The sequence below is a fragment of the Accipiter gentilis genome, chromosome 22, assembly GCF_929443795.1.
Source record: "Accipiter gentilis chromosome 22, bAccGen1.1, whole genome shotgun sequence".
Lineage (NCBI taxonomy): Eukaryota > Metazoa > Chordata > Aves > Accipitriformes > Accipitridae > Astur > Astur gentilis.
The window spans coordinates 20,677,643-20,705,251 of NC_064901.1; the positions used below are offsets into that span (position 1 = coordinate 20,677,643).

Below are 27,609 nucleotides of genomic sequence, written 5' to 3' on the forward strand. Positions count from 1 at the left end.
CTTTGTTTCAGGAAGGAGCAGAGGATTGCTGGAGGCTGAGATAAAGAAAGCAGCATGACATGGGTGCCGGTTCAGGGATTTCCATTTCTTGGAATAACGACCGTTTTCTGTGTCTCGCGGGCAATATCTGACCTGATAACAGGCACCCCCAAAGCAGGCATAGGGTGAGCTCTTTGCTTGGGAAGAGGGAGCAGTTGGCTTTTAATGCTGTGAGAGTAGTGGCTTTTGGGATGTTCCCCAGGCTGGTGTGGAGGCTCCTTTCAACTGAGAGGGTGGGTACTGAGCAGAGAAGTACTACAGAGCTATGAACACCATGAGCATTGTTCAACGTGGGTCTCCTGTCAGTGATTGAGCCTTTTCTCGCAGTTCTTCAGCTAAGTCATGAGCTGATACTAAATACACTGTGGCTTAGCAGTCTAGTAACTAGCTAGGGTGCAGTTGGTGTAAAGTTCTGCTTGTGCATTATGCCATCCTCCTTGTTGCTCCTGTGTAGACCCAGTTACTGGAACTCCCCCCCCCCCCCCCCCCCCTTGGAGAATTACATGAAGAACGTTACTTTCTTAGTAACCAGCAAGACTTCAGAAAGTGCAACTAGCCATGCAGTTTCTCATACAGGGTCGGCAATGGGGCTGATCCAGAACAGCAGTTCTAGAGCCTTAGTCTCCGTTGGGTATGTTCAGAAAGTGCCAGTCTGAATACCAGCGAAGTGATTCAATCCGCCAAAGCCAAGACACAATTTTAAAATATTTTGTATCTATGAACTTTTAAAATTTGCAGTTGAAGTTTTTCAGCAACTTTGAGACACAAAAGGCAGGTTTTGAAGAGTGATGGCCTGCTCCATGTGCTGGTGGTTGGGGAAATTTCCTCCTTCTCCCCCCCCCCCCCTTCTGTCTGCACAAAGGAGCTAGAGCAGCTTCAGGAGGGGCTGGCTGAGAGGTTTGAAAGTAGAAAATGCCTGGATATGAAGAGATAGGAGCTAGAGCTCTGGCCATTGGGGCAGAAGGGAAACTGGAGCAGTGAGCAGGATGGCTATGGTAAGAGAGTAGAGTGCTAATCTGGTATCACAGCTGCATCTGGGGGGAGATCAGGTGGTTCAGCTGGGGGAGAGAAGCTGGAAAACCTCTCTCAGCACATGACCTTTCCTCAGGTTTAACTTAAGGCTGAGAACAGTTGTTCTGAAGTGGACCTGATGGTCAACTGGACAATTGAAAGAGACAAGAAAGACAGCAGGTGCCTTGTGTGCAGAGACACCGGCTAGGGCAGAAGCGTTGTCTCTATTTTACAGGAGCTGTACGTGCACTCTCCCAGAGGCCACGGGCTCTACCGTGCATATAAGGAGATAGATGTGACTGGCACTAGCGCAGCCAGAAAGGCCAAAATAAGTCTTCTGCCAGGCCAGCCTGAGCCAGGGCTGGGATGAAAGGCTTGATGACCAGACTGGGGGGGAGCTCTTGGTGCTTGGCATCCCAGCAGAAGATGGGATGTGCTAGTGATGATCTGGGTGCAGGAGGAGGAGGCAGCCTTACCTTCTGCCCCAAGTCAGAGGCCAAACGACAGCCATGCTGCAGAAGGATCGTGTTTTGGTAGATGGGGTTCATGCTTTGAGATGGAGCTGTGTCAAAGCTCCCCCAGTCCCTGAATGAATGCTGCCGAGTCTTTTGAGTCGTGCATGTAAGACAGCTTGGTCTGTGCATCCAAACTGTGAGGGGGACACCCAGCCCCCCTCAGGAGGCTGCCCTGGGGATACCTGCATGTGGTGACCCTGTGGGGGTGTGCTTGTTTCCATGCTGGCCCAGGAGTAACATCTCTTTCCAGTTTGTCTGGCAGGAGACCAAAGCTCCCGGGAGAGAGCAGGGCTGTGTGCCTTGGAGGGCTCTGCTTGCTCTTCTCTGGAGGAACAGCTGACGTCCTGGGTCTGGTCCAAGAACTAATACCATCGCCTCAATGGCAGTCAGCTCCATGGTTTGAGAAATATGGATGGGATGGGCTGTATCTTTAAAGTTTGAGCTGCTAAAGCAGTGCCACCCACCCAGTCCACGACCCTCACAGACAGTAACTGGGAGCGCAGTGGCCATGCAGGGAATAGGAAAAGTTCTCCTGTTCAGGTACCGAAGAGGACTTGGGACCTAAAAACACTGATGTTGTCTACTTCTGTGCACAGCACAATCTGCATGGTTTTCTGAGAGAGCCTGCAAAGCGTGGGGAGAAGAGGCAGGGGAGAGAAACCTGCTGCTTGGGCTGGTGGGGAAGGGTAGCAGCAAAGAGCATTCGCCCAAGATCAGATGCTCCCTGGGACACAGCCAGATGCAAGAGTGGGTCTGCCCCTTCTGGGGAGAAACCTGCAACCTGGAGATGTGGGGGTTTTCTCCCTTGTGTCTGTGGAACGTGTGTATAAGCCGCTTTTTTTAATTCCCCTTGCTGCGCTTGCAGCCCTGGCCAGCTTCAATAAGGGCAGGCTTTGTGCTGAGGCTGCCAGACCTGTTGCCAGCCGGGCGCTGCAAACCTGCCATGGGTGGGAAAGCCCAGCCTGGCTTTAGCTGCTGCTCCTGCCGCCTCCAGCCGCGTCCCCACTGGGGACGAGACCCTTCCTTGCCAGTGGCCCTGTGTGTCCAGCCCCTCTGCCAGCCGGCTCCGGGCCTGGGGGCCCCCACAACCACCCCAGGCTCCGGGGCTGCTGCCACCACCTGCGGCACATCTGCCCGGGGGGGGAAGCTCTGCCTCCAGCTGCGGGGGGGGGGGGGGGGGGGGTCGGTCCAGCTGTGGGCACATCTGCCCCGCCGGGGTCGGCGTTTCCCAGGGCTCGGGCGGTGCGGCTGGGGACGGGGTGCGGGGTGTCGCCTCCAGCTGTGGCCACATCTGTCCTGCAGCTGCCGCCGGGGGCCGCGGGAAGGAACCCCCGGGGCCTCTTCTTCTTCCCCCCTCCCTCCCCGGCGGCAGGTATGTCCCTCCCCGCCGGCACCGCCAGCATCCCCCTCCCTCCATCCCTCCTTCCCTGCCTCCTTCCCTGCCTCCCTCCCTCCCGCCCGCCCTCCGCCTGCATGGAGAGAGCCACAGAATGGCGGAGCGAGAGAAAGGAGCCGCATCCCCGCCCGCCTCCTCCCCCTTCTTGGGGCTGCACCTCGCCTCGCCCCCCAATTTCAGGTACCGGCCGCCCCCCCCAACCCCTGGACCCCCGCAGGGCTGCCCCAGCCCCCCCCCGCTCCGGGCAACGATCCACATCTTCTGCAGCCCCCCCCCCGCCCCACACCGCCGCGCCGGGCCCCCGCCTCCTCCCCGCTCACCCCTTCTGTACCCCCCCCCCCGCACCCCACACATCCCTTCTGCCCCCCACCCCGGCACCGCTGAACCCCCCCACCGCGTACATCACTCCAGCCCCCCCCCCCCATCACTGCTCGGCCCGCCCACCCCATATGTTGCTTCAGCCCCCCCCCCCCAGCCCATGTTGGCCCTCACCCCATCTACCAGTGCAGCTCCCACCTGCTTGGCCTCATGTCCCCCATCACCCCCCCCCCCCAGCCCCCTTACCTGTCTTCTCTTCAAACACCTTTTCCTTACCAAAAAAAAAAGCTTCATCTCTTTCCCCACCCCCAGGAAAGCCTTTTTTCTAGCCCTTTCCTAGAAATCCCAGGTGCTCCCGCTTCCCTCCCACCCCTGTGAAACAGGAACCCCGAGTGAGACGGTGGGAGAGTGCCAGAATTGATCCTCTCGGCAATACCAAAGCGCTCCCATCGATTATGGGATGCGGGGGGGCTGTCTCTCTTCCAAAACCCCAACGGAGGCTGCTCACGGGGACTTCCGATGCCTTCGGAGCCTCCGATGTCTCCCGAGGGCACCTCTGGGCCAGGGATGCTCTGGGTGGGTAAGGGAGCTCTGCCGTGGCCCGTGGGTGCGGTGCCTGGCGTCGTTCGCTTGCCATCCGGGGGAGGCTCGCTGCTTCTGGCGGCCGTGCCGTCGTCAGCCATTGCTTTCTGCTTGCCTCTGGCACCCAGGGGTGCTGCGGGGGTGCTGGCTGAGAAGGGGGGATCGGTACGGGCTGCTTTGCGCGGTGAGATTTTGGAGAGGGAAAGGAGGGGCTGGTCCATACTCGGGGCCGTGGCTAAGCTCGTGTCTACCGCTGGCAGGCCCCAGCCCCTGAGGCTTGGGGGGCCAGCGGGTCCCTGCGAGGAAGCAGGCAGGTGCTGTCGAGCTATGGTGACGTTTCGGCAATTTACCCCCGAAGGGCTCCTCTGCTTCTGGAACCCCTTTGCCGGGTGGCTCCGGGGCTTCGGCAGCCGCCTCCTATTGCAGCACTGCCTGCGAGAGCTGCTGGGAGCTGTTGCAACATGGCTGGGTAAACCCTGCAAATCGAGCAATTAAATGCTGCCTCTGGAAACGTCCACCATGGAGAAAGGGCTTGGCCACTGAGCCGGGGGCCGGAGGGTGAGCCGCCGAGCAGCTCTGGGCCCGTGAGAGGGTCGAGCTCGCCACCCAGGGCCGTCCTGGATGCAGCGGTTGTCCCCTTGGGCACCCTCCCGCTCGCCGGCAAACAGCGATGCCCCGGGAGGGAGAACGAGGTGCTGCTTTTTGCCGCGCCTCAGACCTTCGGAAAGGGAGCCCAGCACGCTGGCAGCCTGCCCCGGGGGAGAACCGACCTCTGTGGGGGAGGCCGTGCAGCCGGGCGGAAAGCTGGGCGGTGGAGGCAGGGGCACGAGTTCTTCCCCAGGCGTCGAGCTCGGGCGATGAGCCTTGAGGTGGAAGGAGATGCCGGTGACGTCCCCGAGCCTGGGGCAGGCTCTGGCAGACCGAAGGCGACGTCGTGGCGGGGAGCGGCGTGCGAGGAGGGACCCCTGCTTGCGAAACGTTTGCGAGCTGTGGTCCTGGGTGAGCCCTGTCCTCTGTCCCAGCTTGCTGCCCGCACGACGAGGTGTTTCAGCTTTTCTTGCCCTCTGGTACGTTCGCCTGCCCTTCCAGCTCCCCGAGCGGTAACACGCTGGCACAAGCGTTAGGCGTTCGGTTGGCTTGAGTTCAGAGAGGACTTGGTCCTGGCCAGCAAGCGGCCCGATGGGCCGGGGTCTGAAGCTCTGAAGAGGCCGGGGATGGTGGTTTGGCAGGTCCTCATTGCCGGTGATGGTTTGGCGTTGTCTGAGAAGAGGTCGGAGGAGAAGGACGGTGAGGTGAGCCCTCCTTTAGCCAGGAGGACCTCCAGAGGCAGCTGCTCACCACAACAAGAACAGCAGCATTTTAGGAGACAGCGATAAAAAAGTTCTCATCCAGCCTCCCCTTCGTCCTTACGCCTCCCAAACCCTCGTGGGTGCCGTGCCCCACTGGGGCTCCTTAGCATCTTTCTCCAGGACACCCTGTTGCAGCTCCTTGCCCTGCCAAGAAGCTTTGCCGTTGCTTCGCGCCAAGCTTTCCCGTAAGGGGCTCTCTGGGGCTGGGGGTCCCGCTGCCCAGTATAAGAGGGGCAGGGAGGGCTGGCACAACTGGGGTGCAGCCGCTCGCCATGCCGCCTGCCCCGCTGCCCCCAGGAGTGCAGCTCTGAGGTAGCTGGGACCTGGGAGGGGGATTCGGTGACCGATCCCTTCTATCGCCTTCTGGTTTCTCTAATAAAAGCAAAGAGCATCCAGCTAGCTGCTGGGGCAGGAAGGCTCCTAGGGAAGGAAACCCTTAGGGAGTTATTTGCATCGGTCAGGAGAGAGTGGGAACTATCCCACTCCTTGGGGAGCCCCGTGGGAAATCACAGCCCTTTCTTGTGCTGTTGCCAGCACCTCGGGATGGCAGGAGGTCTCGGGGGAAAGGGAGCCCTCCATCTCCTCGGGAAGTTCAAAGAAGCAGCTTCAGGCTGAGGCAAAAATCAGTCCTAGTGCTATGAGTTGGTTTATGTGTCTGCTGTGCTCATCTGGAGCTGTTGGAAGAGCCTGTTTGGAGGCAACGAGCTGGGCGTCGGAATGGGGCTACCTGTCTTCTTGTGAAGGGACGCAAAAGGGCTGTCTTCTTCTGATGGAGAGAGAGAGAGAGGCGCCTTCTCCTCCTTTCAAATAAGTCTCTGTGGCTCTTGTGATGGAAGAAAAAAAACCAGGACCAGCCAAATATAGGACAGTACTATTCTCCCTATTGATGCTGGTTACAGGAGTTCCACACAGCGCTGCCTGGGAGCAGAGTATCGGAGTACGGCCCAGGCAGGTGGGCTTGTTGGAGCCCCCCAGCTCCATCATGCCGTGTTGCCCTCGCCAGGTCTCTGCGTGGGAAATCCCACGCAGCGGCAGCGGGCTGGGGCCGCGATGCTGTAAGTCCCCTTTTCCCTGGCAGGGGATGGAGTCGAGGACGGCGCAGCAGCCAGCCTTGATTATAAGGCTGTTATTAGGACTGTCATCAAGCTGCTCCTGCTACGGGTGGGTAACGGCTGCCTCCGCTCACGCACCCACGTGTGCTCCCTCGCTCGCAGTTCCCGGGTGTCCCAAGTTTATCAGTTCTCATGCATTTTGCAGGGCTGCCAGCCTCTGGGTGCCCCTCGGCATGTCCTTCAGGAGAGCACCTGTAACCTCTGCAGACACAGGGTTCGCCCACTCTCACAGCCGGGGAGCAACCTCCCGTGTACCCGCGACGCCGCGGTGCCCACCTGTAGCAGCACCCAGGTGGCACCCGTGTCTCCGTGGCTGCTGTTGGCAAGGGAAGTTGGCCGAAATACCCGTGTAGGTCCTGCTCAGACTTTTACTGCCAGTGACGGAGCTGAGAGGAGTCAGAGCTGTTTCATTTTGCTGGTATTTTTAGCCTCTTTGAGAAGCAAGAGAGAAAGGCAGGGGTGTTCCCAGCACAGGGAGTGGGGGGAAAACAGAGAGCCTTCCTTGTATCTCCTACAAAGTCCTGGAGCATCCATGTGAGAGGGGAAAAGGGCAGGAGTAATACCAAGATAGAGATTTCTTTATTCATCGCATTAAGCGAGGAGGTTTCGAGCAGACGAGGTGCCTCCAGGCAAAGCTGATAGGGAAGATGGAGCCCTGGATACCGTTATCAGCGAGCTGAAAGACAATGAACGCAAGATGAACACAGGATCACGAGTGACGTTCGCCGGTGGCACGGCACCAGTGGGGCGAGAGCCAGCAACAGGTTAGTTCAGCAGGGTGCTCCAGGCCACCCGGTGAGCTGGACTCCTGCGAACATCACCCACCTTAATCCTGCCAGGGGGCGAAGCCGGGTCCCGACGGGGTGAGAAGCTCAGAGGCTGCGGCATGCCGGTGGGTGGCAAGCGGGTCGGAGAGGCTTGGGGGCGATGGCAGATTCTCTGAGGCCACGATGCCAAAGGTTTGTCAGCAACACCTGGCAGCCCCTGTTTCCTTTGGCAGCAGAAGAGGGGTGGGAGCTGGCAGAGCAGCTCACCGGGGATTTCTCTGACTTTTAACAGGGGTTAGAGGTTGGGGAAGCTCAGGAACGGCCCTGCCTGAGGTGGGAGCCGGGTTGGGGGTTAGGTGAGGGCAGACGGGGAAGGGGCAGCGCTCCTGGCGCCGCTCTGCGCCGGCTGGGCTTGCCCCTTGGCGAAGGCACTCCACTTGCTTCCCTTCGCTCGGGGAATGCGGCCGGCTGCGACGCTGGTCCCGCTGTGCTGGAAACGCTCCAGCCTTTGCGTCGGCGAGTGGCCCCGCTCTACCTGGCGAGAAGCCGGACGAATGCTCCTGTCTCCCGCAGGAAGGGATCCCGTCGTTTTGGCGGGGCAGAGAGGGGCATAGCCCCTCGGCCCTGGCTCGGCCAACAATGCTGCAAGGGCAGGAGGAGGAGGAGGAGGCTGGGTGGCGTGGGCGTCCGTGCCGGGGTAAGCAGATCCTCTGTGCCCGCTGCGGGTGCTGGGGAGCGGGTGCTGGAGAAGGACCAGGAGCCGGGCTGGCTGGCTGGCAGGCAGAGGCAGTCAGCATCCCCAGCAGAGTGCAGGGACTTGGCACTGGCTCAGCTGGGGAGGTTATTTTTTTTTTTTTTTTTTTTTTTTTTTCCCCTCCAGGACAGCTGATTCCATCTATTTTTAATGAGCTTCCCCAGGTTGCGCAGTGAGGAGACAGAGCAGTGCCGGCAGCCACAGACTGCGACGGGGCAGGCGGAGGGGCAGCGGGCGCCCGGGGCTCGGCCGTCGTCTCCCTCACTCCTCCTCGCCCTGGGCCTGGGGGTCTTTTTTGGGGTGGGAGCGTGTCCCCCAGGGAAGGGGGGGGTCCTCCTCAATGCAGCCGCCCTTGAAAATGGAGTCAAGCACCGAGGAGGAGAGCTGGCTGGAAGATCAGTGGGAGAAATGGTAGGGGACCGGCCGGGCCTTGGGGAGGGGGGGCTGTCCCGGGAGCTTGCGGGGGCACGAGGGGCAGCCCCTTGCCCTTGGGCACGTCACCCTTCTCCGCGAGTGACGGCCGCAGGACAGGAAAAAACTTGGCACCCAGTCGAGCCTAAAGTTTTCCCGGCTTGTGCAGGGCACCAGAGCGGCAAAGGCGGCCGGCCGCATCCTGCCACGCACCAGCATCTGCAGGCAGGGCCGGTGCTGGACACTTGCGCAGCATCTCCCCATCCCCGAAAGCACGGGCAGGGCTGTCTGCCCCCGCCGCGGAGTGGGGAGCGCTGGCACCCACCCCAGGTGCTTCTGCAGAGCTGGGGACCCCCTGCCAGCCCCTCGCCAACAACGTCGTGCCTCTCGCCGGGACCCCGCCGCGCTCCCACGCCATGGCGGGTGGAGGCCCCCCAGCATTAGCGACTGATGATATCCCACCCGTGTAACCGGAGAAGAAATCGATTTGTGCTTTGAAGGCTCATCATGAGCCTCCTGCTTTGCCTTGTCTCCCTCCTGCAGGCAGCAGCAGCAGATGGGTGAGGTGGGGGACTGGGGGGGGAAGCGGGGGGGTCCGGACACCCCACCCTGTGCTGAAGGCTGTGTCCCTGTTCCCCTCTGCCCCGATGCATCTCATGGGGGCTGCCCCCATGGGCACAGTCGTTCCTGGCCACCGCCACTGCAGAAGACCACTACTGGTGGGGTCCTTGGAAGCACGGAGGGGAGATGCTGCTTCCCCCATGGGTTTCTCCTGCTCCTTCCCCCCTCGCTGGGGGCTGGGACAAGGGAGGTGTTACCCCTCCATGGCACTGGCTCGGTGCCACTGCCGGGGGCGGGGGGAGCCCCAAGGTGTGGAAGCGATGCTTAAAGTGAGGGTGGGAGCTCTGCAGGTCACAAAATACCCTTCTCCTTCCTTCCCTGCCGGTGAGGGCCAAGCCGGAGAGGGGCGATGAGCTCGGCGTGGTACTTTCACCCCAGCATCTCCCAGCGCGAGGAGCTGGGAGCAAATGGAAACGGCGGCATGCGAAGCAGTGCCCGTGGCTGCTCCAGACAAAACTCAGGGGGCTGAGCTGGTTGGCAGAGGAATTTCAAGCTGGGCTCTTTTATTTACCCCGGTGGTAATGAATAAGCAAGAGGAGCATTGCGGTACCACCACGGAGAAATGTTTTAATGCACAGAAGCCAGGAGCGTCTCGCCGTCTCCCCGGGGATGCGAGCAAGCACGTGAGAAGCCTGCTCGTCAGCAGGTTTCCAGCCTCTAAAAGGATATCTCTGTCAACTTTTTGAAGAGGTATAATGAGCCTGTGGGGCTGACAGCCCTAAGGGACCCCTGAGGCCGTGCAGGCAGGCTCGGCAGCACCCATGGTCACGAGGATGCCCGCAGTCACCCCGGGGAGTGATTTTGGCGCAGAGGGAAATCGCTGCCCTCTCTTACTGCAGGCACCTGGGCTGGGACATCCCTCCCAGCCACGGCTCGGGGGTTGGTGGTGCCACGGCCGGCAGGTTTGCGGTGCTTGCGAGGTCTGTGGGCTTGACGTGGTCACCTGTCCCAGCAGGTCCATCCTCCAGTTGTGCCTTACCAGGACCCCCAGCCCTTCCCTTCCCTGTAGCCCCGGCCTTTGCCGTGTTGGGTGTCTGTGCCCAGCTTGGACAACCCCAGAGCCTCCCTGGGATGGTGGGAGCGGAACGTCCTGGGACAGGGCTGGCTGTGCTGTCTGTCCCACGCTCCCCCAACCTCCACGTCCATGCTGCTTTCAGTCAGGCAGGGGCTGGTTTGGGGCACACTCCTGCCTCCCCACAGCCACGCACCATAGCAAGCCCAGCCATTTGGTGGGGACAGACCCGTCACCTCTGGAAGGAGCCCCCTTCTCAGTCTTTCTTCCCAGTAAAGACTGGGAGAGCCTGTCCTGGGGCAGGCAGTGCTACTCCCTGCCCGCAGGCAGCAAGCTGCCCTGCACCCTCCTGCCCACCGCCAGCGCAGTGGGTGATCGCACCATCTCCATTCCCTCCAGGCTCACCCACGACATCAGCCTCGAGGAGTTTGAGGATGAAGACCTCTCCGAGATCACCGACGAGTGTGGAATCAGCCTGCACTGCAAGGAGAGCCTGGCCACCCGGGTAAGTGCGATGGGGATGAGGACGGGCAGAGCGTACACCGGTGGGGCTGGCAGGACCATCAGGTCCCACGCAGGACCACCAGGTCCCCAGGCTAGCGATGCTTCCTCGAGGCGTCCATTGCCACGACGCCAATCTCCTCAGGTCGGCAGTGCCCTCTCCTCCCCACGGCACAGCGCAGGCCCTTTTTGAGCCAGCCAAACCCAGGGGACAAAAAAGCATCTTTTGAGATGCCGCTGCCTTTTGGTTCCCACTGTGCTGGAGGGATTTGAGTTTGTTTCTCGGGGATGAGCCTAAGGGTTTGGGCGTGACTGGGGGCATCCCCCCCATTTGAGCGGGATGGCCAGAGAGCCTCTGGCACCCGAGGAGCATCCTCGGGAAGCGAGGCCACGAGCGAGGTGGCACCAAAGGTCCCGCACGGGCTGCGCCTCCTGCCCCCACGTGCATCCCTGGGTTTGGAGGTGCAGCTGGGCTGGCACGGTGAGAGCTCTGCTCTGCTCACCTGAGGCATTCCTTCCAACTTGCTAGCTGCCTCTCAGGAATTTAGGAGGCTAGAGACCTGGAGGCTGGTGAAACAGGGAGGGAGGAGGTGGCTCTGACCCCAGCAGGCGAAATAAAAATGGGAGCTGTGAAGCCTATGCAGATGCAGGCAGGTCTCCATCCACCTTAAGCACCCTGTGCAGACCCCGACAGGGTTCACACCACTATTTGAACTGCCCAAGAAGGCCATGGGGGCAGAAACGTGGAAATAAACTGAGAATTACATTGGATTTGGAAATATGCAGGGATTCTGCATTTTGCCATTGTGTTTCGCACTAGAGGGATGCAAATGCTGGAGTAGCAACCAAATGGTTTGAGAATCATTTTGTCCCTCAGGAGAACTATTTCCTCCACAAAACTGATAAAGACCCAGCAAGGAGGGGAAAGGCAGAACAATTTGTTACAGATTTAAAACTAGAAAGTGAATTTGTGGTGTTGGAAATCCCTCGTTACAGGCAGGAGGGTACAGGCAGACCTCATCCTTGGGAGGTGAAGGTGTCCTGCTGTGCTCCCTGGTCTAATTTGGCATCTTCCCAGCAGAAATTCAGCTTCTCCCGGAGATGGGGCTGCTGTTCCACATCTCTGCTCCAGCCATAGCCTCCTCCTGCTCCAGGATGTTATGGCCGGGGAAGGACAAGGAGAGCCTGGGCTCGGGGGCTGTGTATGCTGAAGGAAGGAGGGATAACGCTGGAGGCAAAACCAAAGTCAAACCTCATGCTGGATGTCCATGAGGACAGAGCCGCAGCAAGGGCAGGGCATCGGGAAGATCCTCCTGCCTGCAATAGGTGAGGCAGGCAGGGGCTGCGGGTGCATTGCTGGATGCTTCCCATTAGCTGTCCCAGTTCTGCGCTGCTGATGGCACCACCAGGCTCTTAGGCCAGGATTTCTTTTTTCTTTATGGACTGCCAGCCCTTGGCTGAGGTTTGGCAGGGAGGGTAAGGAGGAGGGGGGACTTGCAGCTCAACTGCTGCAGCCCTTCCTTGAGGGTGAGGAAAAATAGACTGTTTCGCCCATTTAAAACAACAGTTTACTGAGGGGTTTCCGCATCCCTGTGCTGCGATGCAGAGACCTGACCCTCGGTAGAGGGTTTGCTTGAGCTCCAGCAGCCAGCCCCACGCCTTCCCTGGGGACGGCTCAGAGCCGCTCTGCCCAAATGCCCGGGTGCGCTACGGGTCTGCTGGAGTGGAAGGGGAATGCGACACTGCCCCTGGGAAGCAATGAGCTATTCATAAACACAGCAAAGGAAGAAAACTACCGTGCTTAGAAAAAAGGCCTGCTAAAAATACGTCCTAATGGTTTATACGGGACATGAAGGATTGCCCGAGGAGCAGAACCGAAAGCAGTGACGGCAACGGCGACGAGAGGGGCTTTTCAGTCCCAAACATCGAAGGCGAGAAAGCCAGGGAGCTTTGTGACCCGACCGTCATCCGGAGCGAGCTTGAGGCGGCGGGGTTGCAGGATCAGCCTGATGGAAGCAGCCAGGCCCAGAGGGAGCGGCTTGGCCGGGTCTGCGTGCGGCGGCGGGGGCCAGCAAATCAGACCCGCGGCCGGCATCAGCCAGCTAATTGCATCACGTGGGGATGGCTGGCTTGGCAAGTCGCTCCGACGCCGGGGCTAGGGCCGGGGGGGGCCCCGTGCTGACACCCTGCCCGTGATGAACTCCGGTGCCGATGCCGCAGAGCGCACGTCGTACGTAGGATGAACGGTCGGCCCCGATCGCCCCGCGGCTGGCAAAAGCCCGGTGATGGACAGAGGGATGCGAGGTGGGAGTGAGCTGCCGGGTCACTGGATTACACCGGAGCAGAGAGCGATGGGCAAGGGGGAAAAACAGAGATGTTTGCTCTGGAGAGCACGGTCAGCCATGGGGCTGGGGACATCCAGCCGCTCCGAGCTTCCCAACCCAGCAGCGAGTCTCCGGAGAGATGGGCAGGCACAGTAAACCAGCGGTGAGCAGGAAAGCACCGGGAAGGAGCGAGGGGACAAACCCTGCCGGAGGGCTGGGAAAGCGGCTGGCAGACAGGGACGGCCGGTGACCTTGGCGAGGCAGGGGGCCCAGGCAGAGCCTCTCGGCGGCAAAACCCCGTGGCAGGAACGGGCAGCCGGTGCGGAGGTCAACACCCAAACAGAGGTAGGGTTTGGGGGGGTTTTTTTGGCCCTGGAAAAACAAAGATGACTTCATCGTGGGCTATTTTAGCAGCTTTCCAGAAATAGTGGCTTAGACACACAGAAACTGCAAGGAGGCGTAGACTGATGTTTGTGCAAGAGGGAACTATCCACCGATGAGGACCACACCTCACGGACGGGAGACCATGTACTAAGAATGAGGAATAATCCCAAGCGTGGCTGAAAAAACCCTTAATTCCAGCAAGAAGTCCCAGGTGAATGAAAACCGGGAGCGAAGTGGGGGGTGGGCTGAGGAGAGGGCTCAGCGGAGGAGCAGAGCTGCCTTTGGGGCTGTTGAACGGCAGGGCAGGAGGCCAGCCGGGGAGGAGCGGGGGCCACGGGGGCGAGGGATGCCACCCCCGCCTCGCAAACGGCAGCGGTCAGGCATGTTGAGAGGGGCAGTTGCAACAGAAGCACCAGGCCTTTGCTTTGGGTTTGGTCTCGGATTGGTGGCTTGGAAATCCAGGGTGACGATCCCTGGTTTCAGCAAGATGGATCCCCGCAAACAGCCAGGCTGTGGTTAATAAAGGCTCGGTGCCTTATCTGTATTCCAGGAGCTGCAGAAAATGGTTAATGCAAGAATGGAAAAAAGAAAAAAGAAAGAAAAAAAAAATAAATAAATACCCTTCTTGGAAACACCTGAGAGCACAAGAATGAGTGCCCAAAGGAAAAGAGCCGATATAGGGCTGTGCTGAGCCTTCATGGTCTGCACGAAAAGGCCTGAACCAGCCATGAAGTTACAGATATGTGGAGAAAAAAACCAAAACGCTTTGTTTTTCCAGCATAATAAGACTGCTGGAAATGCCAGGCTTCCTCTTGACGTTCACTGTCACCGATCCAGTGTGCCGCTGGCGGCAGCCACCCCCGGAAAGCCAGCGGGACCCACTGCAAAGGGAGAAGCAGCTGCCATGAGCCGGCCAACCTGCTGATCTGGAGACCGGCAGGGAGCCGGCTGCATGGGCTGGGAGCAAAGGATACAGCAGCAAGGTGGCTGCTTACTCCAGGCGGCTTTTCAAAGGCCGTCCCATGAAGCTGCCTCTCTGATCCGTCGCCAGCTGCGGCTGCACCAGGCTGGGAGCAGAGAGGCTTCTCCTGGCGCTTTGAAGCCAGGAGCAAAGCAGTCGCAGCTGGGTGGTAGGGAGAGGGGACACAGCTGTCGCCTCTGCTCGGCGAGTCCCCCTTGCTTCCCCATGCTCATAAAACGCTTTTCCTAGCTTCCCTGCTTGACAGGGAAGGCTGCCGGGGTGGGGGAGCAGGGAAGAGCCTTCTGCCTGCTCGACCATAGAGGGTATGGACCCTCTACAGGCCATTACTAAGTCCCTGCAGCGGCCGTAGTTTCCTCCTAGCTATTGAACCTGGTCTGGTGCATCCCTCCTAGGGCGTGCTTTTCTTCAGAACAGGTAGGGTTTTGCTTTTCTGCATCCTTCTGGGACTTTTCCTCCTCTGTGAGTTTTCTGAGGGAGTGCTACAGCTACAGGATTACTGAGGCAGCACCATTAGCAGTCTAGGTTGAACGCCACCAGCTGAGACAAATACACCTACCTTGGCTAGGTATCATCTATTTAGCTGGCATTTCCCCCCGGTTCTGTTCCTGTACCTCGATTTCCTTGTTAAAATCCGGTGCCGCAGAAACACAGAACTTGTTGTAAGAAGGCTAATGCTAAAAACAAGGGAGTTAAATGTTTAAAGCCTCAAGAGGACGAGTTTGGGTGGCGGTGCTCCTCCGGGTGCTCACCTGGTACCTGCCAGGGCTGCAGCAGGGACACGGGGGTGAAATGGCCCCCGTGAGAGGGTTCGTACTGTGCCTGCAGCAGGCAGAGCCCTGTCTGTGCTGGCTTTAGTCGGACAGTTTAGGAGCTGGTAGCAGCGAGAGCTCTTGGGGGGGCTGCCAGAGCTGGGCCCCCACAGCAGGGGTTGTTTCTTCTCCCACAGCTCAAGGGGCATCCTCCATGCAGCCGGAGACATGGATAGCAGCAGCTGCAAAAAAAATGCCCTTTTCCACCTCTGCCCGCCGATGAGCTTTCCAGTCACCACAAAGAGCTGATAACCCAGGGAATTCAACTCGCTAATGCCAAGTTGCAGCCTTTATTGCTGGCTGCAGCAAACCTGTGCATGCGCAAGCTTCGGTTACGGCAAGGAGGGGGGCTTGGGAAGGAAAGCGCTGACCTTTAAACACCTGCAGCCGTGGGGGGACATCGGTGCCTCTTTGCCCAGCGACACAGCCACGAGGAGTGCGGTGGCTCAGCGATGGGGCATCAGCTCCTCACAGCCCTCACGGGTCACGGTGGCCACCCTGCTTCAAGGGTGAAGGGCGCAAGGGGAAAGAGGGGGGACTGTCCCCAGCCAGGGTTGCAGCCCCCACCTGCGGGTGACTGGAGAGCTAGTGTTGGGCTACCGGCTCGTTGGGGGGTCCCTTCTGCGCGGCTTCCCGATATGTGCAAATGCAGGGTGTATGAGAAAAGGCTTCTTCAAGGGGAGGAGGCCAAGGGGGATGTAGCTGCTGTCCCCGGCTGCCTAAGGGGTGTTACGGAGGAGAAGGAGCCTGACTCCTCTCAGAGGTGTGCGGTGGAAATTTCAACCCCATAGAGAGACGAAGTAGCAGCAGCGCAGCACCCAACACGGCGCCGGGTTCCCCGCGTCTGTGAGGATATTTGGGTGTGACGGGTGAGGCCCCAAGTCGGACCAAACCTCCAACCGAAACGGTCGCGTGCTTGTAAGGAGTCCCAGTTGCCAGCACAGGAACCCAGAAAAAGCACGGTCCGCCTCCGGAGGAAGAATCATAGGGCAGCCCAACCTCAGAAGATCCCCTGGTCCAACCTTTTGTGGGAAAGGGACCCTAGATGAGACCATCTAGCACCCTGTCCGGTCGCATCTTGAAAACCCCCGGCGATGGGGACTCTACCGCATCCCTGGGGGAGGCAGTTCCGCTGAACGGTTGTCCTCCCTCCCCGTTAAAAAATCCCGTCCTTGCCACATCGGGACGAAGCCTGCCCGTGCGCCTTCGTGCCCTCGGCGGGGAACGGGATGATTATTCGCACCCACAGCCCCCGTCCCCCGTCCCGGGGCAAACACGGCGGCTGCCCCTCGCCCTCCTGGGGCAGGCGGGGAGGGGGGCTCGGGGCTTCCCGCCCGCGGGAATAACATCCTCGCCCCTTGAAAGGGAAGAGAGCCGCCGTGGGTCGGGGGGGGGGGGTGGGGGGGGGTTGAACCGGCGGCGGCCCCGACCCCCGGCCCCGGCGGGAGGCGCGGCGGCTGCCGGCCCTGCCTCTTCCCTCCCTCCGCCCGTCCCTCCCGGTGGCCTGATCGCGGCCGCTAATCCCGGCAGGGCCATGTGAGCCGGCCGGGCGGCGGGGCCCGGGCGGCGGGCGGCGGGGAGGCCAGCCGGCTGCAGGCGGAGATGCTCCAGCTCGACCTCATCGACGCGGCGGGGGACGCGCCGGCCGAGGAGCAAACGGCCCCCGAACCGCTGCAGAAAGACCCCCCGGCCGGGACCACGGATGTCTACAGGCCGAAACGACCCACAACTCTCAACCTCTTCCCGCAGGTGCCTCGCAGCCAGGTGAGGCCGGGACCGGGGCGGGGGGGGGGGGGTGGAGGAAGAAGAGGAGGAAGAGGAGGAGGAGGGGGGGGGGGGGGGGGGATGCTCCCACCGCCGGGGGCTTTTGTCTCGGGATGGAGAGATGCTCTGCGGGCCGGCCGCCCCCCCCCCCCCTCCCACCCCCGGGGGTCTCTGGGGGGACACCCGGGCGTCCCCCCAGGCCGTACACCCCCCTGCCCGGGTACTGCGCTCCGTGGGGGTGGATGGGGGGGGGGGGTTAGGGGCCGGGTGGGTCTTTTCTTCATCCCTGCTGCCGAGGTGGGGAGGGAATAGGCCGGGATGGGGCATCGGTGTCCCTGCAGAGCCCGTGGGGATGGAGAGCAGACGAGGGACGGCATACGGAACACCGTACGGGATGGAGCCACCAAGCCACGGGGCTGGCAAGCCCAAGCCTGGTACCGCTGGCCAACAGCTGGCTGGGTTCCAGCTGCCCCAGGTCCGGGCAGCGCCAGCTCCGGGGCAGGACGGTGACACCGAGTGCCCCGTGCTTGGTGGCAGGGACTCGGCCGCCTCCGCTCCTGAGCAGCGGAGCGCCCGGCAGAAGAAGCATTAATGTCGGCACCCCGTGCAAAATTTGAGAGGCAGAACGGTGACACCCAAGATGGTGGCCGGGAGGACGAGGGGGTTCTGTTGTCTTGCTGGAGCTCAAGTTTTGTACGAGGTTTTGGATGGTTTTCCCCCAAGACAGCCTGCCCCACGCAGCCATGGGGTTGCTGTCACCCCCCGGGCGGGAGGCGTTTCGGTGCCACCGAGCACCTCTGAGCGGCGGCCGGAGTCCCTTTGCCCCATCTCTCCCGTAAACTTCACAAAGCCGTGCGAGATGCGCGATGCGCAGAGGCTATTTTTGCCACCCTCCTGCGTTCAGCCGTGCCTTCTGCCAAGTAGGAGGATTTTCGTCGCGGTGACGTTCAGCCGAGTAGCATGAAACGAGAGGCAGGTGTCCCCGTGGGTGACAGATGGGGAGTAGTCGGGGCTGGGTGTCACCAGCCCAGCACCAGCAGCTGATGCCAGCTCTCTGCCTGAGGCCACGGGTGGGAGGAGGAGGAGGAGGAGGAGGAGGAAGGCACAGAGCCAGGATGGGTGCCCGCGGGGCAGCTGGCACCAGGGACAAAGGCAGCAGGGCTGGGGAGGCGGGGGGGGGGGAGCCCCGACGAGCATAATGGACAAGGGGACAGTGGCAGCCTTGTCCCACCCTGTGCGGGGACCCCGAGGAGCAAGTGGCACATGGCAGCCACATCCAGCTGGGGGGACAGGGGGACAGCAGGGCCCCCCTTCCAGGCAGCCGGTCCCAATCGGTGTCTAGAGGTGGGAGCAGGCTTGTGGAGAGGGATTGGGGGGCGGGATGGGATGTTGCATAGACTGGGGGCCGGGGAGGGGGAGCTGATGGTCCCCTCACAAGGGGGATGTTGGAGGCTGTGGGGCTGCACTGGGAGCCACGGGTATGGCCCAAATTGAGGACCCCTCGTGCTGGGCAGGGTGTGCGTGGGCAGGGCACCGTCCCACCCTCTGCTCCAGCTACTTCTCGCGGGGCCAGGAGCTGGCTTGGTGAGGTCTCAGTTGCTGCTGGGCTCTCTGTGATCATCATCCCAGGCAGGGGGTCTGGAGACAGCGAGAGGAACATTTTCAGCTTCCCAGGCTGGGAAGAAACAGCTGCTGGGACTGGCTAAGTTCATCCTCTAAGACCTTGTGAATGCCCCTCCACCCTGGCTGGGCATTGCAGACCCCAGAGCGCCCTGGCCCTGCAGGATGGGTGGGTTCTGCTTGCTGGGTTGCTGCCCCCCATCCCAGTCCGGGCAGCCAGTCTGGCTCGCGTGCTGGCCCCGTGGCACTCTGCACGCAGAGGCCGTCGCTGCGGCAGCTCCCCTGGCCCGCGTCCCGGCCCGTCGTGTCCCTGGGAAAGGCAAGCGAGGACGCGCTGTTATTTGCCTTGGCACAGGAGGGGCTCGCGGAGGCTGTGCCGGGAGGTCACCGAAGCCCCGTGGCAGGGGTCTCTCCCCTCCCCGCGCGGAGGCAGGGATCTGGCGGCCGCGGTTCAGCAGCGTGCGACTCGGTGGACTTCCAGGGCAAAGGCTTGCTTCGTGTTGGTGAGGAAGCGAAGCAAAGGTGGGGCAGCCTCTTGCGCTGCTGGTAATAGCTGTAGGCTGGCGATAAGGCCGTGAGAAAATCCAGGGAGTCCCAGCGGGGCTTAGTACTTGAGCAAAAACTAACGGTGTGGAAAACGTCACTGCTGCAGCTGGGGGAGAAACCGCCAGTACCCCGCAGGAGGGGCTGGAGCAGAGGATGGGGACCAGGGTTGGGGCTGCAGCAGGTGGGATGTCGTGTCCTGCTGAGGTGGGCAGGGAGGGCTTGTCCCCCTTCTGCAGGAGAGTCCTCGTTAGAGGGAACCTGGTGGCCTTCAGTCCGGGGTCTCACAGGCTGAGCACGCGTTCCCCTGCGCACACACGCGTGTGCGCACACACGCATGTGCACACACACAGCCGGTCACCCAGGGCAAGGCGGGCAGGGCACGGCGCCCACAGAAACTCGCCCGAGCACGGGCAGCCCAGCCCTGCCTCTCCTCTCCAGCTGATCAGGATTGACGTCTGCTAGTGAACTATGTATACTACGCGCGTGTGCGCACGTGCGCGTATAGATGCGTATCCATACCTATACGTGTGTATACGTGTACCCCTATATACACCCAAAATGGACGACTCTAGTAGCAGGTGTTAGTCTGTCCGGTCGCTGGCTCCCAGCTGGGCAGCAGCGCATCCCCTGGCCCTTGGGATTTCCCCCATTTAATAACCTCGCGTGGTCTGAAGGTGGGTAGAGCCAGCAAAGCATGCCCGCCCAGCCTAGGCAGGCTCCAGGCAGGCTCAGCTCTTGAATTTTTGGTTTGGGACCGTCCTGTGTCCAAGTCTCCCTGGCGTGGACAAATACATCCTTCCAGGCCAGGCCATCTGCCTCCGGGCTGGCTCTTTGCCCACGTTGCTTCGGCCGCCGCACCAGATCTCACAGCAGCGGCGTGGCGAGACGTGGGGCTGGCACGGGGGGGTCCCCCGAGCACCGCGTGCCCAGGCGAGGGGGGAACCGAGCGGGGCACTGCGGGCCCGGGGAAGGATGGGTGCTGCTGTGCCACGCGCTGTTTACTGTTTGGGCTACAAGGCGGCTTTGTTGTTCTCCTCAGGACACTCTGAATAACAACTCTCTGGGGAAAAAGCACAGTTGGCAGGAGCGGGTGTCCCGGTCATCGTCCCCTCTGAAAACGGGTGAGTTCTCAGGCTGTTGGCCAGGGGCAGCTCCTTGCACCCTTTCGTGGCTCTCAGGAGTAAATCCCCTGCCCAGGGCTTGGGGCAAGTGGTGCCGGAGCAGGAGGCCGGGGAAAACGTCCCCAGATGGATGCGAGGCATGTCCAGCTTGAGTCTGGTGGCATCCCCGGCCACCTTCCCCACCTGGGAGCATCCCCCTCTGCGGGGTTGTCAACGCTGCTCTCTGCCCTCTCCAGGTGAGCAGACCCCTCCCCACGACCACGTTTGCCTGAGTGATGAGGTCAATCACCAAAACAGCACAACCTCCACCAAAGACCGGGGCACATCCACAGAGAGCCCGTGCCGGCGCACGGCGGCCACCCAGATGGCACCCGCCTGCGTCGCCTCGTCCCGGCCACCCGAGAAGCACCAGGCCACCAGCCGACCCCCACCGCACGGCGCCAGCGTGGTGGTGGTGACGACGAGGGGCCCCGAGGCCCACCGGGACCGCATCCGCTACCAGACGGACGTGAGGCTGGAGGCCACGGAGGAGATCTACCTGACGCCTGTCCAGAAGAACTCGGACCCCCTGGAGACCGACAAGCCGTTCCTGTCTCAGTCCAGTGAGAACCGCATGTCCATCAGCTCCGACATCGACACCTCTGGCTACTCGGCCCTGGCAGGGAAAACCAACCCCTCCATCAGCGAGGAGGACGAGGTGCTGGACTACATGTCCTCCCCCGACAAGACGAACCTGCCCAGGGCCTCCTGCGGTGGTGGGAGCGGTGGTTCCCGGCCGGGGCACAACCTTCAGAGAGCCTCGGTGAGTTCGGACACCAGCGCCCTCTCCTACGACTCGGTCAAGTACACGCTGGTGGTGGACGAGAACATGCAGCTGGAGCTGGTCAGCCTCAAGCAGTGCTACTCGGGCTACAGCGACGAGAGCGACTCGGCCACCGTCTACGACAACTGCGTCTCCTCGCCCTACGAGTCGGCCATCGGCGAGGAGTACGAGGAGGATGCCCTGAAGCGCGACTCGGTCTGCCTTTCCGAGGATTCCACCCCCGAGGCGGACATCCACTTCTCCAAGAAGTTCCTCAACGTCTTCATGAGCGGCCGGGCGCGCTCCTCCAGTGAGTGCTGGGTGCTGGGGCGGGGGGGAGGTGGGCTGGTGGCTGCCTGCCCGTCCTGGTACGAGGCTGAGGGCACGCTCAGGGACCCCCGCAGCGAGGTGGAGAGCCACCAGCCCCAGCGCTGCTTGCTGCAGCCTGTGGCTCCATCCCTGGTGGCTTTGGGGGGGGCTTGGAAAAGCCTTGCGACCTGCGGGTGGGGGTGGCCGGAGGTGTTTCGGGGCTGCTTTTTTGGCTAGCCCAAGGTATGGCTGCGCTGAGGGGAAGGTTGGGTGGTCTCGCAGGGGGACAGCATCCCTCCTGGAGTGTCCCCCTCCTCCCTGAGCCCAGAGGAGCACTGGGGTTGGTGGCATGCCCCAGCAGGCAGGGCTTCCTGCGGTGCGGCTCGTCCCACGGTGCTGGTGACACCGGTTGTCACAGCCACCTGGGGTGGCACAGGGAGTTCGTGGTCCCAGCGGGGACCACCGGGCCCCGGCGCGGCAGCTCTAGCCGTGCCCTTCTCCCGTGTGGCGCCGCGCGGCTTTGTCTCGGTCGAGATGTTCCCCAGGAGCATCAGCAGCCTGGTTGGCTCGATGTCCATCCCTTGGTTGTGGTGCTGACCCCTCAACGCTGAGATATCCCCCTCTGCCTTTGTCCCCAGGTGCCGAGTCCTTCGGGTTGTTCTCCTGCATGATCAACGGGGAGGAGCAGGAGCAGACCCACCGCGCCGTCTTTAGGTGAGCTCGCAGGTCTGAGCGGTGTCCCCAGCCTCTCATGGGGCGAAGCCCGTGCTGCCCTCCCACCACGGTGGAGCCAGCCCAAACCCCAGTGTTTCCAGCTTTTGGGAAGCCCTGGGGACCAAACCACTGCCCGTAGCTCGTGTCCCGCCAGGAGCAACATCTGCCCAGGCTGCTGCAGGGGCAAGACCTCCGAGGGCGGCCAGGACCTCTGGGGACAAGCACGGGTGGTGCCGTAGGGATACCCTTGTCTTAGGTGCCAGGTTGCTGCCGCCTTTTGAGCCTAAACCCGCTGAGATGCGTTATTCAGCATCTCGGGTCCCCATGGCTAATTACACCCGCCAGGGCGCTGCCGGCGGGTTTTGCGTTACCCCCCTGCCCCAGCAGTGAACCGGTGAGAAGGCCACCAGCGCTGCTGGCCGGCCAGGTGCTAGTGCCTCCCTGCCCAGGTTTGTGCCTCGCCACGCGGATGAGCTGGAGCTGGAGGTGGACGATCCTTTGCTGGTGGAGGTGCAGGCAGAAGATTATTGGTACGAGGCCTACAACATGCGGACGGGCGACCGGGGCATTTTTCCTGCCTACTACGCTATCGAAGTCACCAAGGACCCAGACCACGTAACAGGTACCAAGCCTCTGCGCGCAGCCTGCTGATGTCCTCCGTCTTGGGTCCACCTCCTCTCCCCTGAGCAGAGCAGGGGGATGGAGGGAGGACCAAGCCGGGCACCCGGCAGGGAGCCATCGGCAGCTTCTGGTGCGATGCTGGGAGCTGGTACCCGGTGCTGCGGGAAGACTTCCCTGGGCCGGGAAACGTGCAGGGCTGGGAATACAGGGAGGTGGATCTCGGCCCACGTTCCCAGTCACCAGAGACGATCCCTGCCGCGTGCTCTCTCTTCCAGCTCTGGCCAAGAGCAGTGACTGGGTGGACCAGTTTCGGGTGAAGTTCCTCGGCTCGGTGCAGGTTCCCTATCACAAGGGCAACGACGTGCTGTGCGCGGCCATGCAGAAGGTAGTGTCCCACCCCATCCCCGGGAGCAGGAGCGCCTGCTGCTCCTGGGAGCAGGGCAGAGCCTCAGTGGGGAAGGGAAAGGGTGAACGAACCGCCATAACTGCTCACGAGCGTCAGAGCTTTGTCTCTCGGTCTTCCCCCCCCTCCAGATTGCCACCACGCGCCGCCTCACTGTGCACTTTAACCCACCCTCCAGCTGCGTCCTGGAGATCAGCGTGCGTGGGGTCAAGATTGCCGTGAAAGCCGACGACTCCAAGGAGCACAGCAAGGTAGCGCCCCGCTCCCCGCTCATCTCCTCCCTTCCCCGGCTCGTGCCCCCCCCGTGCTACAGGTCATGTTCGCGTGTGAAAATGGAGGGTCTCCACCCTACGTCTGAGGGTGTGACAAACACCATCAGTGGGGTCGTAGGCCCACCTCGGGGTCCCTCGTGCCCCGCGGGCTCCCAGCTTTGGGCCGTACCCGTACGGCCGGCTGATGCCCTCGCAGCTGCCAAGCGTGTTGCTGTGCTGGGATGCTGCAAGCTGAGCCGTGCCAGTAATCTGTCAGCTGCTTCTAAACCTTTCTGCTACTATTTTGAGTGGTGTCCTCCAGATCTGCCCTGTAATCTCTTTAGCTGGCTATGGCAGGCTGCTGATTAGCGTTCTGCATAAGTAGCCTAGCAAAGCGCGGCGAGATGCTGGGCAGGGGCAAGCGAGGGCTTTGCAGCAAGCTGTTGGGAAACCTCCCCTACAGCTGGGGGGGTAGGAGTAGTTCATGGCTGTGGATGCTGTGGCGGGGAGCTGGGCTGGGGTTTCTACAAGTCCTGCCTGTATCTACAGGATGCCATCAACTTGGTTGCTCTTTAAACTTGTATAAATGTGTTCTCGTTTCTGGCTGGGACCCTTTGAACACCCAGGCTTGAATGACTGACTGACTTAAAAGTTATCCATTCACCTTCTATCTGCTGGTATTTCCGAGAGCCTTTTTAGTGAGGGAGAGGGGCTGTGTGTGCTGATTCTAGCCCGCATACAGCCTAACACAGGGCCTCCAGGGAAACTCTGCAGGAGCTGCTGGAGCTAGAGGCAGGCGGGATGGGAGCCAGCAGGGCTGCCTGGAAGCGTAGCCTGTGGGCGGGTGCTTGGGGCCATCCTGAAACCGCTGCTGGGAGCAGCCCAGGATCAGGCTCCAGTTTATTTTACTGCTTAGTCCAAGCGCAGATTTCCAGGGGTCAGACACCAGCTGCCCCACGGGCCTGGGTGAGGAGGAAAGCCTTGACGGGTCCTCTCTCTGTCCCCTAGGTAAACAAGTGTAGCCATTTTTTCCAGCTGAAGAACATTTCCTTTTGTGGATACCATCCAAAGAACAACAAGTAAGTAGTGGGGCAGCGCGGGGCTGCTCTCAATGCCAGCGGCTTGGCACAGAGGCTTCACTGCCTTACTGCTGAGGGCAGCAAGCCTGGGGTCGGGAGGGGAAGGGGAGGCTTCCCAGCGCCCCGGTCCTAAGGCTTCCCCTTCCCCTGTAAGCCCAGCCCTGCAGTTTCACGCAAGAGCAGCCTTTGGATGGCAGTTACATCCCAGCTCTGGGCATGGACCGTGGGAGCTGGCTGTCACTGGGTTTTGTGGGGGTGCAGGTCCCAAACGCCTGTGCTCAAGGGTGGGTACACCTCGGGGATGCTGAGGTACCTGTGCCTGCTTGTCTGCCGGTCCAGTCTTGCCCGCTCTCTGCCCTCAGATATTTTGGGTTCATCACCAAGCACCCTGCTGACCACAGATTTGCCTGTCACGTCTTTGTCTCGGAGGAGTCCACGAAGCCACTGGCGGAGTCCGTAGGGTGAGTCCTGGCTGAGCGGGGAGCGAGGCGCTCGCTCCCGAAGGGCAGGAGGAATGAGGCAGGCAGGCCGAATCCTGCCATCTCCCCGTACGTGTGGGGCTTGGACCTGGCCCCAGGCTGGCGCCTCTTCCCTCAACTGAGAGGCTTGGAGCGAGAGCCAGGGCTGACGGGGGTACGGGCAGCATATTCCTGACAGCACTGGAACAAGTCCCAGCGCAAGGCTTTGCAGGCAGATGGCTGAAAGTCATGCGCTGTGCAGGGGATCAGAAGCAGGATGGAGACCCTGCAGCTCTGATGGTAGCTCTGGGTGCTAACGCAGGAGAGGCAAGGGGCTGGGGGGGGGGGGGGGGGGGGGGGGGCCGGGAGGGTCAAACTGGCCACAGGGTAGGGAGCAAGGGCAAGAGGGGCTTTGTAAATGCCTCGCTGCTCAGCTTTGCCCGGTGCTGTGTTGCAGGAGGGCTTTTCAGCAATTCTACAAGGAGTATGTGGAGTACACGTGCCCCACGGAGGACATCTATCTGGAGTAGGGGCTGGCACAGGCACCTCCTGCACAGCCAGGGCTGCAGTCTCGCCCCTTCCCCGTGTCGTGCATGGACAAGAGCTGCTTTGAGCCTGGAGGAGGAGGGGGGGGGGGGGGGCCCGGGGCAGGGCTCCCCAGGGCACGGAGCGCCGCCTCTTTTCATGACTCCCCTTCCTCGGGCTGGGGGGGGACGGGAGGGGGGAGGGCTGGACAAATTGTGTTCATTGTACAAATACGCTTAGTTTATTCTATTGGAGAAGCACCCGCTGGGTGCCCTGCCTGTGAGCGGCGGAGGGGGGGGGGGGGGCAGCGGCGTGCTTGGGCCCTTCCCTGCTTCAGGCTGGGGTGACAGCATCTCCTCCTTGTGACCATGGCCCAGCTTCCCGTCACATCCTTCTGGGGGTGACTTTTAACGCAGTGGCAGAGTCGGACTCTCGCAGTATGAAGACACAGCAGCTACAGCAAACGAGACCCACGTGCTGGCTTGTCCTGGGCAGGCATTGCCTCCCTGCCAGGCTCTGGGGACAAGGCTGCTGGGCAGGGATGACAGAGAGAGCCCCAGTATCTCCTCTGCCGGGGCCAGGATGAGCTGAGACAGCTCAGCCCTGCCTCTGCCCCCTGTGCCTGTCCCTACCCTCTTGTATCTGTGCCCCAGGGAAAGAGAAAAATCCCCCCAATACCTCCCTGCAGTAACTACACCTTGGGAGGGAAGCCTTTCTCTGCCCCTTTCCCCCTCTCCCCCCCCCAGCTGCAGGTGGCAGAGGCAGTGGCAGAGCTGGGCCACCCCAGAGCAGTGGGGCTCAGCCCCTCTGCAGCACTGGGTGCCTGCCAGAAGAAGTGGGGCAGGGAAGGGCTAAGCCTGCAGGGAGCCGTGCGAAGCACCGGGGAGGTAGAAGAGCTCTCCTGGTCCCTGCAGCCAGCGGTCTCTGTGCTTCAGCTGGATCTGCTGTGATGGCAACAACTATTAAATATGATGGTTCATGGAGCAGGGCTGCTGTGCTGTTTGTGTCCCACCACAGCGGGTTTGGGCCCTGGCTGGTTCTTTCCCTTGGGACCCCCCCCAAGAGGAGCTGGAGCTTCTCAGGTTTGGTCCGAGAGCCCTGGTTGCAATTCCTGGAGGCCAGAGATCATCATATGATGATCAGAAGGGAACCTCTGGATGTCATCTGCTCCAGTCCCCCCCCAAAGCAGGGCTCGCTTACCATTAACCCCCCCGCCCCCCCATTCCTACACCCCATACCTACACTGTCCTGCAGCCGTGGGGGTAGGCGGGGGGTCCCCAAGACCAGGCTGTGGTGGACACAGGGGCACGCTGGTTCACAGGCGGGCATCGTAGTAGTACTCCAGTAAATCAAGCTCATCGCGCTTGCTTTTGCCAGCTCTGCGCAGTGCTGCTGGCCGCTCCCGGGCTGCCCAGGTCCTGAAGCGAGGCTGCTTGGGTTTGATGCCATAATCTGCAGGTAGAGTGGAGAGGCTGGGCTCAGCCCTGGGCTGCTCACAGGACCGGGGATAACTGCCTACCTGGAGAGGTGAGTTCATGGAAAGGGGTTTTAGAGGGGTGAGGAGAGCACTGTACCATCCACCAGGCCAAAGTGCTGCTGCGGAAGCTCCAGGGGAGCAGAGAAGTCCTCAGGAACAAAGTAGCTGGCGCTGCGGAGGAAAACCAGGGGCAGGAGTGAGCCAAGACCCTACAGCGCTCGCCCAAGAGCTCCCACGTGCCTCTTGTCTTCACCCAGCCTGGCCAGTTCTCCAGGGCTTGTTGCCACAAGTGCCAGCCCACACCCGGGCCAGGAGCCCTGCAGCACCTCTGCAGGTACCAGGGTGAGGAGGAGGAGGAGGAGGAGGAGGGAAGCACCGTCACCTCTGACTCAAGGGCCGCGGGAGGGCAGCCCCCAGCAGCAGGGTGAGCAGCAGGAGCCAGCACTGCATGATGCGCACTGATGTCGGCTCCGCAGCGAGGTCACAGAAGAGCCACACCAGTAGCCCCTGGACACCAACTGGGGTGGGCAGGGGACAGGCTCCTGCCCGGGTGCTGCTGCCTATCTCTTCCCAGTACGTAAGCTTTCTGGTCCTAGGCTGCTTGGTCCTGCCAGCTGGTCACAGCCCTCCCTGCACATCCTTCCCATGCAGCCATTGCTCCAGGTCTGTTTCCCTGTCCCTCACCACCCCCCTTTGCCTCCCTCTCAACCCCTCTAAAAGCAAACCCCTTCATCTCAGTACCCTCCCCCAACACTTTCCAGACTTCGCAGTCTTCAAACAAAGAGAGCACAGTCTCTACCTCGGGGCTCTTCCACGCTGCGTTACAGGGCATTGCTGTGACCTGAGGCGGTAACACAGACCCCCCACGCTGCCAAAGCCCTGCGGTCCCCAACTGCGGTGGCCCATTAGGGGGGGCGTGCATGGGGCTACATCCCATATTTCAGGTGCTGAGGCAAGAAGGCTGTGACTCCTGCAGCCCCAGAGTCCCTCAAGGATGGTTCAGGTAAGAACACTCCTGTCATCCACCTGAGG

At 61.5% G+C, this 27,609-nt stretch overlaps 2 protein-coding genes across 3 annotated transcripts; one reads left to right on the plus strand and one right to left on the minus strand.

Annotated features, from left to right (window-relative positions):
* Positions 1-3,034: 3,034 nt before the first annotated feature.
* Positions 3,035-26,083, plus strand: MAPK8IP1 (mitogen-activated protein kinase 8 interacting protein 1). 2 transcript variants are annotated; one of them, XM_049825389.1, is made up of 12 exons: positions 3,035-3,141; positions 10,287-10,392; positions 16,418-16,651; positions 19,857-19,938; positions 20,175-21,050; positions 21,688-21,763; positions 22,213-22,385; positions 22,660-22,769; positions 22,919-23,038; positions 24,047-24,117; positions 24,480-24,578; positions 25,033-26,083. In XM_049825389.1, exons 1-12 carry the CDS (start codon positions 3,056-3,058, stop codon positions 25,103-25,105), a joined length of 2,106 nt encoding a protein of 701 aa, XP_049681346.1. In that variant the 5' UTR covers positions 3,035-3,055; the 3' UTR covers positions 25,106-26,083. The 2 variants fall into 2 exon arrangements, with proteins under 2 accessions (XP_049681346.1, XP_049681347.1); XM_049825390.1 differs by lacking the exon at positions 3,035-3,141 and adding an exon at positions 8,067-8,254.
* On the minus strand, positions 25,446-27,607 carry FREY1 (Frey regulator of sperm-oocyte fusion 1). The gene is made up of 4 exons (XM_049825396.1): positions 26,960-27,607; positions 26,675-26,748; positions 26,343-26,552; positions 25,446-25,554 (listed from the first exon to the last, which is right to left on the minus strand). Exons 1-3 carry the CDS (start codon positions 27,025-27,027, stop codon positions 26,416-26,418), a joined length of 279 nt encoding a protein of 92 aa, XP_049681353.1. The 5' UTR covers positions 27,028-27,607; the 3' UTR covers positions 25,446-25,554; positions 26,343-26,415.
* Between the last annotated feature and the right edge of the window lie 2 nt (positions 27,608-27,609).